General features: G+C 34.5%; 1 protein-coding gene across 7 annotated transcripts in view; it reads left to right on the top strand.

The window, feature by feature from the left end:
• The window catches only part of BLTP1 (bridge-like lipid transfer protein family member 1), a 223,529-nt gene that overhangs the window by 149,647 nt on the left and 54,715 nt on the right, over nucleotides 1-19,167 (top strand). For all 7 annotated transcript variants that reach the window (XM_059169027.1, XM_059169028.1, XM_059169029.1 and 4 more), the window contains 7 exons: nucleotides 681-925; nucleotides 3,547-3,652; nucleotides 10,307-10,404; nucleotides 11,339-11,524; nucleotides 13,081-13,249; nucleotides 14,754-14,965; nucleotides 18,237-18,435. In XM_059169027.1, the coding sequence (XP_059025010.1) occupies nucleotides 681-925; nucleotides 3,547-3,652; nucleotides 10,307-10,404; nucleotides 11,339-11,524; nucleotides 13,081-13,249; nucleotides 14,754-14,965; nucleotides 18,237-18,435 (1,215 nt within the window). The remainder of the gene's footprint in view (nucleotides 1-680; nucleotides 926-3,546; nucleotides 3,653-10,306; nucleotides 10,405-11,338; nucleotides 11,525-13,080; nucleotides 13,250-14,753; nucleotides 14,966-18,236; nucleotides 18,436-19,167) is intronic.

The following is a 19,167-nucleotide window of genomic DNA, read 5'->3' as shown; positions in this document are numbered from 1 at the left end:
GTATATACAATGGGTGATAATAGATCTTGATTTTAACAAGGCTTTTTCTACTCCTTAATACCTTCATAAATAGCTGGAGAAATATGGCTTGAATAATACTATAGATTGTATATTTATAATTATTTGAACAATTGCATGCCAAATTATTGATTTACGTGTTTAGAACCAGCAGTAGTTTTAGTAAACTGAAACTCATAACATATCCTTATTTGGTATATGGTCCTGTTAATAATTACTGTTAAGGTCAAAAATATATGTGTTGGCATAATTTTATACCTGGTGAATATTTTCAGTGAGTACGAAGATTTGATAGTTTTCACTGAATCAGTGACAGGAGCCTAGCTGTTAGGTGCTGACTTCTCTGCTAATAAAGCAGAATGAATGTGAATATGGATGAGAATTTTTTTACACTTAATTTCTCTTGTTATAACTCTTCTGTGACAAAGACAGTTTCTTTCTGTTCTACCTTCTGTGAAATAAAGATCATTAGTAGGTGTTTCTCTGGCACTTTGTAGGCTTAGTAAATAATACTTTCTGGCTTAATAATACTGACTATCATATCCATGCATATATATAAGGATTTGTTTTATTTGGGATATGAATGCATTTTTTTAGAAATCATTTTTTGAACAAAGGAGTGAATGAGCACTGAACAAAGTAACTTTTCTTATGTCTTACAGGTGCACAGACAAGGTTTACATTTGAGCTGCCAAATCACAGATTACGTTTTACTTCAAAAGTTTCTGCCACAGATATGTCAACCATTCCTCCTTCTGCCAGCCTCAACCTTCCTCCTGTTACTATGTCAGGGAAATACATAATGGAAGAACATGATAGTTATTCAGATCAGGTGTGGAGTATTGATGAACTACCTTCTAAACAAGGGTACTATTTACAGGGGAATTATCTACGTTGTGTGGCAGAAGTAAGTACTTTTTAATTCCTTTATGCTTTGTCATTTAGGAGGCTTGAAGCTTTAGGTCTAACTTTCAAGACAGATCATTAAATCATTTATTCTTATAGAATTTTATACCAAATCTGGGATATGTGTATGTACACATGTGTGTATATTTCTCTCTATAGTTTCACGTAAATATGCTTTTTTTATTAGTCATCTTTGAATTTGTATTTCTTACATTAGGTTTCATATCTTTCTTGTTAATACTTTATGGTTCATTTGGTTATAAAAAAGCTAATAGCACTTATATGCATTGACTTGTATAATACTTCAATCAATCCTAAGAGGCATATATATTTGTTCTCATTTTGTAAGTGAAAAAACTGAGGTTTCAGAAGGTTACATGATTCTTCAGGAAGACACAATCTTTTTTTCATATTTATTAACAATCTAAAGGTCATACAAATAAAATAATTACAGTTGAATTCAGACTAATTTCTTTACTAAGGGAAGTTGAAAACCAGCACACATGATTCAGTCATTATTTTTTCACTTTATATTGTTATAACTGTGATAAGTTTAAAAAACCTTCTGATAAATGTTTTTTACTTGATTTGTGGTAAGCAAGTCATCTGTTATTATGCTAATATAATACAGCAGAAAGTTAAAGCTGAAGGGAAATAAATAACTTTCCCTAAATCTTTCCACAGTCAGATGAGCAACGTAGAATTCTTACACAGTGTGGGTCTCAGCTTTCTTTGTCAGTTTGTCAGAAACAATTGCAACGTTATCAAAAAGCAATTTTCTAACTATTTCTTTTGTAAGTTTTATTCGCTAGAATGTAAAGCATCTGTGAGAATGCTGTTTGAGTTCTTTGCTAGAAATATTAGAGCTATGGGAGATATTTAAGTTTGGTTTACCTTCTTTAGACTCTGCTTAACCTGCCACCTCTCTAAGGGTTAGGATTTCTTTATGTGAAAAATGAGTATACAAAAAAAATAGTGTACAAAATTCTAGAAGTCAGGTATTTATTTAAAAGGTAGATTATAAAAGCATATTTTGTTTGTGTTTTCTATTCTGAAAAAGAAGTGCTTCAAACTCTAGCAATACTATTCTTAATGCCTCATTTGACAGAAAATAAAACAAATCCGATGCAGTATGTTGCATAATTCCCTACTAATATTGGCTATTAGTGAGGTATAAAGTTTGTAATTGGGGAAGAACACTATCCCAGATTTGCTAAGAATACAAACTCTTGAAAGAATCTAAAGTTGCATTCCTCAGACAGTTGCCTGTTTCACTATGGCTTAAAATAAATACACATGAAAATCATCTTAGCCCATTCTGTACTACTATACAAAATAAAAAGTGACTGGTACAACTTAGACTTTATGTGAATTCTCATTTAAGTAAAGACTACTAAATCTATTTTGCTTTCTTAATTTTTTTTTTTTAGCCTGAATATATGTGGTGTATTAAAGTACACAATCACAGTGAGATATACTTGTCTTTTTAAAAATTTTTTAAATTTCTTTTCAGTGTACCAGAATTCATTGTTTATGCACCACACCCAGTGTTCCATACAATATGTGCCCTCCATAATACCCACCACCAGGTGCACCCGAACTTCCATCCTCCACCCCTTCAAAACCCTCATATTGTTTTTCAGAGTCCATAGTCTCTCATGGTTCGTCTCCACCTCTACTTTCCCCCAACTCCCATCTCCTTTCCATCTCTCCCGTGTCCTCCATGTTATTTCTTATGCTCCACAAATAAGTGAAACCATATGATATTTGACTCTCTCTGCTTGACTTATTTCACTCAGCATAATCTCTTCCAGTCCCTTCCATGTTGATGCAAAAGTTGAGTATTCATCCTTTCTGATGGAGGCATAATACTCCATAGTGTATATGGACCACGTCTTCCTTATCCATTCGTCCGTTGAAGGGCATCTTGGTTCTTTCACAGTTTGGCAACTGTGGCCATTGCTGCTAACAAAGTGGCAAGTCTGAAGCATTTGTCTTACTCATAAGGGTGTTTCAGCTTATCTTTACTATAATACTCAGCTTCAGTTCTTCCCAGAAATCTTACATTTTATACTAATTATAGAGATGTATGAAAGCTGGTTGAATATATCTGATTTGCTATTTCATGCGAATGTTAGCCTCATAAGAGCCATGATTTTGTTGTTTTTATTCACAGCTAAGTCCTTAACATCTAATGATGTACAAAGTAGATGGTCCTTATTTGAATGTGCAAATAAATTTACTTTCATGGGTAATGATACTTGTCCATGGTTCTACCACTAACTATAATAGTAGTCATTGAAAATAAAAAGTACTCTAGACAAAATTTCAGTATTGAGATTAGCAGGTTACATAAAGTATAAATTTCATTCACTCTCAAAAGGTAGAAAAAAGATACTTTATTAGCTCCTGTTATTAAAAAAAAATTAAGGAATGGCCCATAATAATGTCAGACCAGTGGATATTGGGCAATCTGAATATTTTTTTATCCTTTTTTTCAAATAATATATCAATAGTTCATTGTTTTTCTTCAGAGTTTGGGATGACCTATGTGAGCAAAAGAGGTATTTACAACAAATATAGTGAGTATTGTTAATCTAATATTCTGATTTTGCTTGGCAGGTCGGTTCCTTTGAACATAATCTCACAACTGATCTTCTAAACCATTTGGTATTTGTACAGAAAGTGTTCATGAAGGAAGTTAATGAAGTAATACAGAAAGTTTCTGGTAAGATAATCTGGTACCTTGTAATATAGAGTTTTGAGCAGATTTTTATTCTCAATGGGTCCATGATGTTTCATTTATCTGTGGTATGAGTATTGATCCTATCATTTAGATATAGTTTTTGAGTAACTCCCTAAAACTCTGCATTCCTTTTTTGGCTTTTCCACCTACAGATTCTTTTGCTTATTACTTTTGTCATTGTATAATGTATACATTTACGATTTATAAATTTTACAAAGCTCCTTTATGCTTCTTCCCCACCCCCACAAGAAGAGCTAACAGTGTATGTCTGTTAACCAAACTAATATTACTCATTTGGGAGCAAGATTTAGATAAAAATAAGATTTTAACTTTATACCATATGATGACTCTGCTTGTTACCCAGTAAATCATCTGTGGCAACCCTTATATTTTTACTATGCATCAAGAGTAGATTACAGTTTGGATACCTTTTATTTCTCTTTGTTGTCTGATGGCTGTTGCTAGGACTTCTAATACTATGTTGAACAAGAGTGGTGAGAGTGGGCATCCTTGTCGTGTTCCTGATCTCAACGGGAAGGCTGCAAGCTTTTTCCCCATTGAGGATGATAATTTGCTGTGGGTCTTTCATAGATAGATTTGATGAAGTTCAGGAATGTTCCCTCTATCCCTATACTTTGAAGCGTTTTAATCAGGAATGGATGCTGGATTTTGTCAAATTCTTTTTCTGCATCAATTGAGAGAACCATGTGGTTCTCTGTTTTCTTATTAATTTGTTCTGTCAGATTGATTGATTTGCGAATGTTGAACCATCCTTGTAGCCCAGGAATGAATCCCACCTGGTCATGATAGATAATCTTTTTAATGTGCTGTTGGATCCTGTTTGCTAGGATCTTGTTGAGAATCTTAGCATCCATATTCATCAGTGATATTGGCCTGAAATTCTCCTTTTTGGTAGGGTCTTTGCCTGGTTTGGGGATCAGGGTAATGCACTACTGCGTATTTACCCCAAAGATATAGATGTAGTGAAAAGAAGGGCCATCTGTACTCCGATGTTTTAGCAGCAATGGCCAAAGTCGCTAAACTGTGGAAAGAACCAAGATGCCCTTCAGCGGACGAATGGATAAGGAAGATGTGGTCCATATACACTATGGAGTATTATGCCTCTATCAGAAAGGATGAATACCCAACTTTTATATCAACATGGACGGGACTGGAAGAGATTATTCTGAGTGAAATAAGTCAAGCAGAGAGAGTCAATTATCATATGGCTTCACTTATCTGTGGAGCATATCAAATAACATGGACGACATGGGGAGATGAAGAGGAGAAGGGAGTTGGGGGAAATTGGAAGGGGAGGTGAACCATGAGACACTATGGACTCTGAAAAACAACCTGAGGGTTTTGAAGGGACAGGGGGTGGGAGGTTGGGGCAACCAGGTGGTGGGTATTAGAGAGGGCACGGTTTGCATGGAACACTGGGTATGGTGCAAAAATAATGAATACTGTTATACTGAAAATAAATAAAAAGTAAATAAATAAAATTCAGATTTCCTTTTGCTTCTCTTTGTATAAAAATAAAAAAGAGGAATTATTCCATAAAAAAATTCAGATTTCCTTTTGTTTCTCTCTGTATAAAAATAAAAAAGAGGAGTTATTCCATTAAAATAAAGAGTAGATTACAAATGAGCATCTTAGTAATAGTTTTAGATTTAAAGAGGAAATATATGTTTGATTTTAAAAAGATTCATAAGATAAAGTATTCATATGCTTTACATATACATATACATAAGAGTATATCATATTTGTAAGGTAAAGTTTTAAGAGGTATTAGAATGGAAAATAAGTTGACTGCATAAGAATTCTTGAGGCTAAATATTTATAGTATGGATATAATCATGTTAAAATAATAATGAAGCCACATCTATAAATTGCTATCGAGGAGATTCCTCCATGTTGATGAATAAATTCATTCATTTAACAGATTTATTAAGTATTTGGATATTCAATTATAATTTTAATGAGTTCTATGAATGACAAGAACAGGGTGCTGTGTCTGTGCCAGAGGAGAAGCTAATCTAGTTGAAGAAATCAGAAAAGACTCTACAGAGGAAGTCCTATTCCCAAACCTCATAAATGAAATATCTTTGGCAAGAAAGGAGAGGTAGAGAAGATGCAGGTAGAGCTTAAGGACAAGTATTCAATAAGGCCCCAAGGGGGGACAAAACTCATTGCAGTAGGGAATTAAATTGTGTAGTACTCATGTGGACAACAGATTTTCCTGATTCTCATGAGCTGGTTCTGATTTTATCTGAAGTCAGGGAACTACTAAATGATTATATTGAAGAGGCACAATAGAGCTATAGATTTTCACAAGTTAAGTTTTAAAAAATCAGCTCAATTGGTAGACTTGGAATTTTTCTGAAAATAAGTTGAATACAAACCATTAACGAAGAAAAGAAATAAACAGCAAAGTTCTTTCTGCCACTGAAGGTGCTTCTGTTTGGGGAATATACAAAAGTTTTGATGTGGCCCATTTACCTGGTTAAAATCGCATTAGAACATTGAGATGTGGAAGTTAAGAACATTTTAAACTGGTTAATTTGTATGAGTTCTAACGAATATTTTCAAGTCTGTTATTACTGAATATGTATAATGAAAAAACATACAAAAATATATAGACTTTTTTTTTTTAAATAAATAGACTCTTAAAGTAACTTTGAATCTTTGATGGTTAAAAAGCTAGCATTGTAGAGTTCTAGTATCAGACTGGCACTATGAGTTGCCCTTAAGGTAGTTTTGATGAAAGAGAAAGAAAAGCTTTTCTTTTCTTTTTTATTTTATTTCTTTTCGGTGTTCCAAAATTCATTGTTTATGCGCTACACGTAGTGCTCCATGCAATACGTGTCTTCCATAAGGAAAGACTTTTCTTAATGTTCAAATTGCAGTCAGTGAGGAATTGCAAGTATATTCCTAGGTCTATGAAGAATGAGCTGGAAAGGAAAGCTAGAAATTAATGTTCTAACCATGAATGTTTACTAATCACTGTGAAGAATTCAGATACCGAAGTCATTCAGTAGCTAAGTCTAATCCCTGAACCATTCCTTCTTGACAATAGAGTGAACTCTAGGAAAAGAGCTGAAAGTAAGTCATTTATCATCTGGCTGGCCCCAGGACCTTATGGAGCAGAGATTTTACAAAACCGCAGAGCACTATTGAGAGGGAATACTTTGAACCCTTGTAGCCAAGTTTCTTAGTATTCTAATCTCTGTATTGCTTCCCTACTTCCCCATAATCTTCATAGTTATTGCCTTATTTCTTTATTTCTTACACTTTTTCCTTATGCTTGTCTTTAATATTAAATTTAGCTCTAGGCATTTTCTTTTGGATATTGTATAGAAATACTCATTTACAGCAATCATTAAGTTTGTTAGTAAAATTCTTTTTTTGAGGAATCAGTTCTTAGAATTTTACTGTCCACAGACTCCCTGGGTTTTAGAAAGATGTAGGTAAGCACTGACCTAGTAAACAGAAGAGATTTAGTTTTGAATATGGACAGCCATCTTAGAAACATATAAGGAGGTTACCTTCTGAGAATTGGGCCAATTATATATTTAATTTAAAATGAGGTAAAAAAAAAATGTGGAGTTAATGTGACTAATAGTGTCTCTGATATTTCTATAAGCTAAAATTATGGTGCAATATATTTTGTAAGAGGCAGAACTCTTACTTCTAAACTTTAAGAAAAAAAACTTTCTGTGACTACATAAAAGATACTCACGGCAGTGATAGGATCAATAAAACAGATAGGCTTTTAAAAAAAAATTAACTTTTTAGAGCAATTTTTGTTCCACAGCAAATTGAGGGAAATTACAGAAAACCAGGTATCTCCTGCCTCCAGTCATGTATAGCCTCCCGCATTATCAACGTTCCCCGCCAGACTGGCACATGAGTTACAACTGATGAATCTGCATCAGCAACCATTATCACCCAAAGTCCATCGTTTACATTAGGGTCCACTCTTGGTGTTGTACACTTTGTGGCTTTCGACAAATGAATAATGACACGTATCTACCATTATACAGATACTGTATACTGCATACAGTATATAGTATAATGTATACATTATACAGATACTGCATACTACTCCTACATAAAATAATGTATACATATAATAATGTATATGTACACATGTAATGTATATATATATAATAATGTATACATTATACAGATACTGTATACTACTCCTACACAGTAGTTTCACTGCCCTAAAACTTCTTAGTGCTCCACCTATTTATCCCTACCTTGGTTGCTTCCACATTTTGACAATTATGAATAAAGCTGCTACAAACATCTGTATGCAAGTTTTTATGTGGACATAAATTTTCGGCTGCTTTGAATTGCAACCAAGGAGTATGATTGCTGGATCATACGGTAAGAATATGTTTAATTTAATAGAAAACTACCAAAAGTCATCCAAAGTGGCTATACTGTTTTGCATTCTCACCAAGAATGAATGAGGGATATTGCGGCTTCATCTCCTTATCAGCATTTGGTGTTTCAGTGTTCCAGCTTTTGGCTATTCTAATGGATGTGTAGTGGTATCTTAGTATTAATTTTCATTTCTTGATGGTATGATGATGCTCTGCAAAGGATCTTTTGTTGTGCTTATTTATCATCTGTGTATCTTCTTTGGTGAAATGTCTATTAAGGTCTTTGGCCCTTTTTTTTTTTTTTTTGAAGATTTTATTCATTTATTTGACAGACAGAGATCACAAGTAGGCAGAGAGGCAGGCAGAGAGAGAGGGAGGGAAGCAGGCTCCCCGCTGAGCAGAGAGCCTGATGCGGGGCTCAATCCCAGGACTTCAGGATCTTGACCTGAGCTGAAGGCAGAGGCTTTAACCCACTGAGCCAGCCGGGTGCCCCTGGCCCATTTTTTAATCATGTTTTTTGTCTTTTTTAGTTTTTAGAGCTCTGCATATTTTAGACAACAGTCCTTTATCACATGTATTTTTTGGAAGTATTTTCTCCCAGTTACAGTTGTAAAATAGAAGCTTTTTCTTTTGTAAAATAGAAGCTCTTAATTTTAGTGAAGTACAGTTTATCAATTCTTTCTTTCATGGATTATGCCTTTGGTGTTGTATCTAAAAAGTCCATATGGAAGGGTATTTATGTTTTCTCCTATGTTATTTTACAGGACTTTTATAGTTTTACATTTTACATTTAGGTCTGTGATCCATTTTGAGTTAATTTTTGTGAAAGGTATAAGATCTATGTCTAGATTCATTTTTTTTGCATGTCGATATCCAGTTACCCCAGCATCGTCTACTGAAAAGACTGACTTTCCTTCATTGTATTGCCTTTTCTTTTTTGTCAAAGATCAGTTCACTGTATGGATCTGTTTCTGTGCTTTTCATTTTGTTCCAGTGATGTATTATTTGTTTATTCTTTCACCAACCCCACACTCCAATGTTTACTGTAGTCTTGAAGTCAGAAAGTGCCAGTGCTCTAGCTTAGTTCTTCTTGGCTATTCTGGGTCTTTTGTCTTTCCATACATACTTTAGAATCAATTTGTTGATATCCACAAAATAACTTGCTAGGTTTTGATTGGAATTGCATTGAATTTAAAACTGAAATTGGGAAGAACTGACATCTTGACAATCTTGAGTTTTCTTGTCTATGAACATGAAATACCTCTCCATTTATTTAGTTCTTCTTTGATACTTAGCCTCAGAATTTCAGTTTTCCTCATGTAGATCTTATACATATATTGTTAATTTATACCTGATTAACTTAATTTTTGTGATGTTAATATAAGTTGCATTGTGTTTTTAATTTCAAATTCCACTCTTCATTATACAGTATACAGTATACAGGAAAGTGATTGACCTGTAACCTTATAATCCTTTATCCTTGCAATAATCCCTTATTGGTTCCAGCATTTTTTTTTTTTTTGGTCAGTTTTGTCAGATTTTCCACATATATAATCTTGTCATTTGTGAACAACAAAGACAATTTTATTTTCTCCTTCCCAATCTCTGTATCTTTTCTTTCCTTTTCTTGTGTTATTGCATTAGCTAGGACTTGACGTATGATGTTGAACAGAAATGGTAAGAGGAATCATCCTTGCCTTATACTTTATCTAAGCCTAGGGAAGTTTCAGGCTTTTCACGATTGAGCATATCATTTTAACTGTAGACCTTTGTAGATATTTTCAAACTGAAGAATTTTTCCTCCTTTTTTTAAATTTGTAGGACAAACCTTTGCTGTCACACTCTTTATTATTAGCGCATACTACCTTATTTTAAAATTTCATCACCTTTATTTTTTCTTTTAATCTTGTTTGCAGCATATAAAAATGTAAACAACAGGTTCACATATTTGGTTAAAGAAATCAATTCAGTTTACTTTTGTCCCCTCAGATACATTTTCTGAGATATATAATTACATTTATTATACATATAATGTCTTTAGTCCTTTTAAAATGTTCTTAATAAATGCCTATATATGCAGTATTATCCCTAACTTAGAAAAATCTGTGTCAGTGAAATGTGTCATGGCTACAGTCTGTACTAAAGAATAAGTTAATGTTCAGAAAAAAGAAAACTGTTTTTGCACAAAATTATTATTTTCCTCTTAAAGTGATTGCCCAGACCCTTAATTATTTAATCTCTTTAGGTGGGGAGCAGCCTATTCCTCTTTGGAATGAACATGATGGAACAACAGATGGAGATAAGCCTAAAATTCTACTCTATTCCCTGAACTTGCAGTTTAAGGTAACATATAAGTAATTATACTTTTTGAAGTATTTTTCTAAGTATTTAATGTATTCTAGTTAAAGGAATTCATATTATACATAAATGTGTGAGTAGAAAATAAAAATGAAGTATGACCCCATCCACTCAAGAGGAAAAGCTTTAGCAATTGAATGTCCTTTAGGACTTTTGTCTGTTTGTACTTTTATATATGCATATGTTTATGCATATATTTGTGCTTGGATACCTTTTCATGTCAGAACATATAGATTAACTTTATCTTCCTTAATAGCTGTACTATTTTTTATACAGTTGTAACAATATATTTAACTGCCCCCTTCTGATAAATGTATCAATTTTTCTAATTATTATAGCTTTAAGTTACTCTGTAAGAAGTATTTTGTACATTTGTCCAATTAACAGTAGTACCTTAATAGAAAACTTAGTATTTCCAGTACTTACAATAGCAGTTTTTGGGCGCTTGGGTGGTTCAGTGGGTTAGGCCTCTGCCTTCACCTCAGGTCATGTTCTCAGGGTCCTGGGATCAAGCCCCACATGGGGCTCTCTGCTCAGTGGAGGGCCTACCTCCCCCTCTTTCTCTGCCTGCCTCTCTGCCTGCTTGTGATCTCTGTCAAATAAATAAATAAAATCTTTAAAAAAAAAAAAAAAGCAGTGTTAAAAATACTGTTACCTAATGATTAATTATAATTAATGTATTTAACTCATTGAACAGTTCAGATGTTAAGTACAAAATATTAAAATAAAATTTAGGAGTTAAAAAATTCCCTACTACTATGAGAAATTAAAGAATGTTTTCCAGTTTTATCAGATCTTTAGACAGCCCATGTGTGTTTTAAAACATGGCTACTTTATCGTATCGAAAGATTTCATTTGAGTGAGTGCATACTGTTGATTTAAGATTACTTTTTTCCTCCTAACCTATAATCTGCTCTAGGGTATTCAAGTAACAGCCACTACTCCATCAATGAGAGCTGTGAGATTTGAAACTGGATTGATAGAGCTGGAACTTTCAAACCGACTTCAAACCAAAGCTTCACCAGGGAGTAGCAGCTATCTGAAACTGTTTGGTAAATGTCAAGTGGATTTAAATCTGGCATTAGGACAAATTGTCAAACATCAAGTGAGTATAGAATATGCTGATATTAGAATTTTGGCTTTTAAATTTTGTATATAAATTTGAATTACTTTATTACCATACTTTAAAAAAGAATTTAAATTCCTAAATTTCCAATTTTAAATTAGAGAGAAATGTCATTTAAGAAGGCCTTTACATGGGGCACCTGGGTGGCTCGGTGGGTTAAGCCTCTGCCTTTGGCTCAGGTCATGAACCCAGGGTCCTGTGATCAAGCCCTGCATCAGACTCTCTGCTCAGTGGGGAGCCTGCTTCCCCCTCCCCCTCTCCCTCTGCCTTCCTCTCTGCCTCCTTGGGATCTCTCTCTGTCAAATAAATAAAATCTTAAAAAAAAAAAAGAAAAAAAAGAAGGCCTTTACAGTTTTAGTTTGGCATTTCATTGAGTGTTTTGGGGTGGTATATTGCTGTAGTTTAGTGCAAGTGCAATCTCATGAAGCTTAATTCAGCATCTTCATAAATACTTGTTTATAATTGCTCTTGATTTTGTTAGAATGTTTTTTTATTTTAGCACTCTGTTCTAACAATTGGTAAGTTTTTAAAATGTTACTAAGTTTCTTAACTGCCTGTTTAATATTGGCAAGTTTTGCATACTGTAATGTTAAACATTATATAAACATGTTTACATATACCAGGTTTTACGTAGGCATGTACACATATATATCACAAACATATTTGTATATATGTCTATACACATATGTGTATATATGTCTATACATGTATGTGTATATATGTATAGAAAGTTTTACACACATACATACACATTCACAGCAATAAATCAGATTTTGTTTTATAAAAATAAAATTTTGATAGTTCATTGGGGCATTTTTTTGTTATTCTTATTTTGCTAGAAATTATTATGTAGATCTTAACCTTTTTCCTTCTTTTATTTGAAGAATTAATTAAAGGAATATCAGTCGTACTTTCTAAATTGAATGGCTATATTAATTATGTGAAGAAATAAATGAAGAAAAATTTCTTGCCATCTTTAAAAAAACAGTAATTTTTTTCTGAATGGAAATACATATTAAGAAAAGAAAGGATCTAATTATCTTAGAACAGTTAATATGTTGACATTAAGAATATGGACCTTGAGGGGCACCTGGGTGGCTCAGTGGGTTAAAGCCTCTGCCTTCATCTCAGGCCATGATCTCAGGGTCCTGGGATCGAGCCCTGCATTGGGCTCTCTGCTCAGAGGGAAGCCTGCTTTCCCCTCTCTCTCTGCCTGCCTCTCTTGCCTACTTGTGTTCTCTGTCAAATAAAAAACAAAACAAACAAACAAACAAAAAAGTATGGGCCTTGTCCTAGCTTTTCTATGAATTTTATGTATGACTTCATACTTACTTCTTATTTATCCATTCATGTTCTTTATTAATTTCAGGTGTTTATGGTACAGAATATAAGGAATGTATCATTGACAAATAAAACTAAGAAAAGTATACACTAGTTCATTTGATGAATAATACTATTAATTGTTAAAACTTTTAGGTTTTTTATCAAAATGTCTTCCATTACTTGCTTTTATTGAGCTTTTAATTTTATTTTAGGTTTATGAGGAAGCTGGTTCTGATTTTCATCAAGTTGCCTATTTTAAAACCAGAATTGGATTAAGAAATGCCCTCCGAGAAGAAATCAGTGGTTCTTCCGATAGGGAAGCTGTGCTTATTACCTTGAATAGACCAATTGTTTATGCACAACCTGTGGCCTTTGACAGAGGTAAGATAAAGTCCATCAACACTATCTTGTTGGATTTAGAAATGTTTTGGCAATGTTGGATAAAAATCATCTGTAGTGTACCAGTGTAAATGCTTGATAGATGAACATCTGCTAATTCTGAAATGTGAGCATCCAAGAATAGTGTTTTGCTTATTCATTTTTTAAACTTACTTTTCTTTTTAAAGTCATTTCTTTTCTACATGGATATATAGGATGTCTGATTCAGAATTTTAATTGTAATGCTAGGTTTTTGGTTTCAAAAACTGTTGGACCCATTTGTTCCGGCACTGTCTTTATTCATTTATTCTATAAACATTTACTGTCTGGAAGTGGAAGAGAGATATAGAAAACAGGATCCCTGCCCTCAAGGACCTCTCAGTCCAGTGGGAGAGAGCAAAGTACACTACAGAGAGGAGTTGGAGATACCTGTGCCCCAAATGAGGGAGTCTTCTAACTTTGCTTCTAAGAGGAGAAACTAATCCTTCAGATTTGACTTGGAGTCAGGCGTTCACCAGGGAGACAAGGAAATGAAGCTAGTCTTATTTACCTTTGTATATAACAGTCTAGAACAGTCCCTAGCTTATAGTAATAACTAAATATTTACCAAATGAGAGAGAATATGAATGAATATATATTAATACAGTAGCCTAAAACATGTAGCAGTTTTCATAAAAGAAAATAATAGGAAATAAGACTGAACAGATAAGAGTCTAATTTATGTATATTGGGCATATATGTTGGAAAGGTAGAAGTAATGAAGAACCATTTATGAAACCATTTAAGATTTAAATTGGTGGTAGGCATTAGCTGGTGATAAGCCTGTTAGAAAACTATTCTTTTGGCAGTGTTATAGATAATGTTTTATTTTGCTAAATTCTGTGTACTTTTTTTCATTTCACATCTTACTAACCTGTCATCAGCTTTCACAATTCCTTAAAGTACTTTCTACTCTTTGTGTCCATGACACTTGCTTTTCCTTCTGCTTCCCTAGCCCCTTTAGTTTTCTCCCTCTTTAGGTTCCTCCTTCTTTACACTGCATTAAATGAAGGTTTTCCTTAAGGTTCCATTCTTGTTACAGACTCCGATGTCTTGGCCTCTCTTTGCAGGTCATATCTTTTTAATGTATACTCCTACTGTTAGGTTTCTCTCCTCCAAGAATTTTTAACAGTATAACAGCAAGCTTTATAAGATCAGGGACCATGTTTTGTTTTCATATAATTTCTGTTGCATCCTACATAACATCTAATAGGCATTTCACAAATAATTTGTTAAGTGAAAAAATGGACCTGGAATGTTTTCTTCTTTCTGCCATTATACAGTTGCCTGCTTTCATTGTCAAATTGACTATATCCTCTTAGATCCTTTCTAATTCTAATGCTATAATTTTCTCACGGGAGTAATTTTTACTAATCGGCCAGATTTTACAACTACTGAGTTTTACTTGCCTTCTAGCCTTACAGCTTTGATTTTAATTTTCTTTCCAATCCACCTTAATTATAAAAAGCTGTGCTGTTTTGGCTGAATTATAAGGCCGCCTATGACAACTGGAATGAACAACGAATGGCTTTACATAAAGATATTCATATGGCTACAAAGGAGGTAGTAGATATGCTACCAGGTATCCAGCAAACATCAGCCCAGGCCTTTGGGACTCTCTTCCTCCAGCTTACTGTGAATGATCTGGGAATATGCCTGCCCATCACGAATACTGCACAGGTACAAAAAATCAAATCATAGTCCAAGATTAAGAATACAACATTCTACTTACCATTTCTGTGTATATAGACTATAATAATTTTTTTGGATTAACAGTTTATAATTGAGTTTAATAAATAGCAAGTAAGATTGGATTCCTTCAGCCATTATTCATCCTTAGTGTATTAAATATGAATCTCATGAGACTTTGCTCAAAAGCATGAGACTTTGCCACAGAATTATGATGAGATTGATACCTATATGATAAATCTTAAGTTTTTTTTTTAATTTATTTTTTATTTATTTTCAGCATAACAGTATTCATTATTTTTGCACCACACCCAGTGCTCCATGCAATCCGTGCCCTCTATAATACCCACCACCTGGTACCCCGACCTCCCACCCCCCGCCCCTTCAAAACCCTCAGATTGTTTTTCAGAGTCCATAGTGTCTCATGTTTCACCTCCCCTTCCAATTTCCCCCCAACTCCCTTCTCCTCTCTATCTCCCCATGTCCTCCATGCTATTTGTTATGCTCCACAGATAAGTGAAGCCATATGATAATTGACTCTCTCTGCTTGACTTACTTCATTCAGCATAATCTATTCCAGTCCCATCCATGTTGCTACAAAAGTTGGGTATTCGTCCTTTCTGATGGAGGCATAATACTCCATAGTGTATATGGACCACATCTTCCTTATCCATTCGTCCATTTAAGGGCATCTTGGTTCTTTCCACAGTTCGGCAACTGTGGCCATTGCTGCTAAAACATTGGGGTACAGATGGCCCTTCTTTTCACTATATCTGTATCTTTGGGGTAAATACCCAGTAGTGCAATTGCAGGGTCATAGGGAAGTTCTATTTTTAATTTCTTGAGGAATCTCCACACTGTTCTCCAAAGAGGCTTTACCAACTTGCATTCCCACGAACAGTGTAAGAGGATTCCCCTTTCTCCACATCCCCTCCAACACATGTTGTTTCCTGTCTTGCTAATTTTGGCTATTCTAACTGGTGTAAGGTGATATCTCAATGTGGTTTTAATTAGAACCTCCCTGATGGCTAGTGATGATGAACATTTGTTGTATGGAATCAGAAGAGACCCCGAATCACTAAGGAAATGTTGAAAAACAAAAATAAAACTGGGGGGCATCACGTTACCTGATTTCAAGCTTTACTACAAAGCTGTGATCACCAAGACAGCATGGTACTGGCATAAAAACAGACACATAGACCAGTGGAACAGAGTAGAGAGCCCAGGTATGGACCCTCAGCTCTATGGTCAAATAATCTTCGACAAAACAGGAAAAAATATACAGTGGAAAAAAGACAGTCTCTTCAATAAATGGTGCTGGGAAAACTGGGCAGCTATGTGTAGAAGAATGAAACTCGACCATTCTCTTACACCGTACACAAAGATAAACTCAAAATGGATAAAAAACCTCAACATGAGACAGGAATCCATCAGACTCCTAGAGGTAGAACATAGGCAGTAATCTCTTCGATATCAGCCACAGCAACTTCTTTCAAGATAGGTCTCCAAAGGCAAAGGAAACAAAAGCGAAAATGAATTTTTGGGACTTCATCAATATCAAACACTTCTGCACAGCAAAAGGAACAGTCAAGAAAACAAAGAGGCAACCCAAGGAATGGGAGAAGATATTTGCAAATGACAGTACCGACAAAAGGTTGATATCCAGGATCTATAATGAACTCCTCAAACTCAACACACACAAAACAGATAATCATATCAAAAAATGGGCAGAAGATATGAACAGACACTTCTCCAGTGAAGACATACAAATGGCTATCAGACACATGAAAAAAATCTTAATTTTTTTTTAAAGATCTTGTTTATGTATTTGACAGAGAGAGAGAGTTCACAAGTAGGCAGAGAGGCAGAGAGAGAGGGGAAAGCAGGCTTCCCTCTGAGCAGAGAGCCCGATGCAGGGCTCGATCCCAGGACCCTGGGTTCATGACCTGAGCCAAAGGCAGAGGCTTAACCCCCTGAGCCAACCAGGTGCTCTGGTGAATCTTAATTTTTACCTGGAAAAATAAGCAGCTTAGTTTTCAGAATCTTTTTATTGTTTTGTTTTTTAACAAACAAGTCTTTGGCATATAATTGTTAATGAAATAGAAGCAAAAGAACATTTAGAATATTGTTTAATAATGTTTAGTAACCTCATCTAAAATGGGGTGAAGGATTTCAAAATGCCTTTAAGCTGCCATACTTAATGGTAATGAAATTTCCAAGTTATGTATACCAGATAAAGCAAGAATTTTCATAATTTATGGACATGCATATGAGACGAACAGAGGACTATAAACCCCTATCAAGGGTTGAACCTAAGAGGTTACAATTATATCAAATTCTATTAAAATTTACCTTAACCTATAACCAGTTGCTGAATGAGTTTAACTTTTAGAATTTGTTAAGCAAGACATTGTGAAGAAAAATTCTGGGTCAGTGATTGACAACATGTCCCAGGAGTTGAAGAATGTTGTTTTTTTAATGGCATTATGGACAGAGCTCAGGAAAGCCATATACACCAGAGGCAGTTGTCTAAAACAGAAGCTTGGGATAGAAAACTAGATAATTAGGGGCACCTCCGTGGCTCAATTAAGTGTTACACTGTTGATTTCAGCTTAGGTCATGATGTCAAGGTAGTGAGATCAAACCCCACATGGAGACTCACGTGGAGCCCTGCTGGGGCTCTATGCCAAATGGAGCCTGCTTAAGATGGTCTCCCTCTCCCCGTCAACTGCTCATGCTCTCTCCTCTGACCTTTTTTAACCTTCTTCAAGTAATAAAAAATATGAAGACAATTAATATTCTACTCATATGGAACATAAGGAATAGCATAGAGGACCATAGGGGAAAGGAGGGAAAACTGAATGTGAAGAAATTAGAGACAGACCATGAGAGACTCTGGACTCCGAAAACAAACAGAGGGTTACAGAAAAGAGGGGTTGGAGGGATGGGGTAACCAGATGATGGGTATTAAGGAGGGCACGTGCGGTGATGAGCCCTGGGTGTTATACGTAACTAATGGGTCATTGAACACTACATCAAAAACTAACGATGAACTATATGCTGGTTAATTGAACATAATAAAAAGAAAAGATGCTCATGGCATATGTACTCCAACAATTTAAGTTTTTAAAAGTAGACAACTTTCTAAGCCGCTTTTTAATGACGATTTCTAGTCTTGACTTTTTCTAAACTTTTGTTCCTACGAATCCTGTGAGAATTTCCAAATTTAAAACATTCTTTTATTTTTTAATATATTTTGCAGTCTAATCACACTGGAGATCTTGACATTGGTTCTGCTTTAGTATTGACCATTGAAAGTACTCTCATCACTGCTTGTTCTTCAGAATCTCTGGTTAGTAAAGGGCATTTCAAAAACTTTTGTATTCGTTTTGCTGATGGCTTTGAGACATCGTGGGATGACTGGAAACCAGAAATTCGTGGCGATCTAGTGATGAATGCCTGTGAGTGCCTTTTATTTTCTACATGAGGGTTAGAATTTTTTTAATTAAAAAAAAAAAGGCAGAAAAGCAGTGTCTTCATTTGTAAAACCAAAAGGTGCTTAGCTTATAGGAATGTTATTGGACTTTCTGAAATAAGGGCTCTTTTTAGTTAAAGATAGGTCATATTTGTGAAAAACTGCAGCTTTCAGTAGTTTTGGTAAATGAATCAACTAGGCATTCTTCTTGATAGTCTAGCATTTGAAGATTCATTTACTACCTGATTTTTTCCTATGGTTGATTCGTGAATGACCAGATAAAACATCTTTGCTCTGTGGGGATCTTCAAAGGAAGTGATAAATGTGCAAGATCCAGTTCATCATATGACATAGATCATCAGGTTGTAGATAACCAGAAATAGAAACTCCAGCCATAAAATAATATTGATACGAATAAATTCACATGTCTAAATTTGTAAGCTACAATGTGTAACTTGTGTGAATTCCTTTGATTCCATAATACTCAAGGTTGGGTGTAACTAAAGCTGTCTTTATATACAGTTTTGAAGGTACGTGGTTTTATTTTTATTTTAATATAAGAAATGTTATAGCAGAGCTCATAAATCATCATTAATCTTCTAATAAAGAAAAACTGAGGAATTAGAGGTTGCAAGCTAAAATTCCTCAGCCAATCTCTAAACCAAAATTAATACTTACTTTACAAAGGTGGTATGCTGTTGTTTATGTAGTTTTTTCC

This window comes from Mustela lutreola, chromosome 1, assembly GCF_030435805.1.
Source record: "Mustela lutreola isolate mMusLut2 chromosome 1, mMusLut2.pri, whole genome shotgun sequence".
NCBI lineage: Eukaryota > Metazoa > Chordata > Mammalia > Carnivora > Mustelidae > Mustela > Mustela lutreola.
This window is presented reverse-complemented; position numbering and strand designations above follow the sequence as displayed.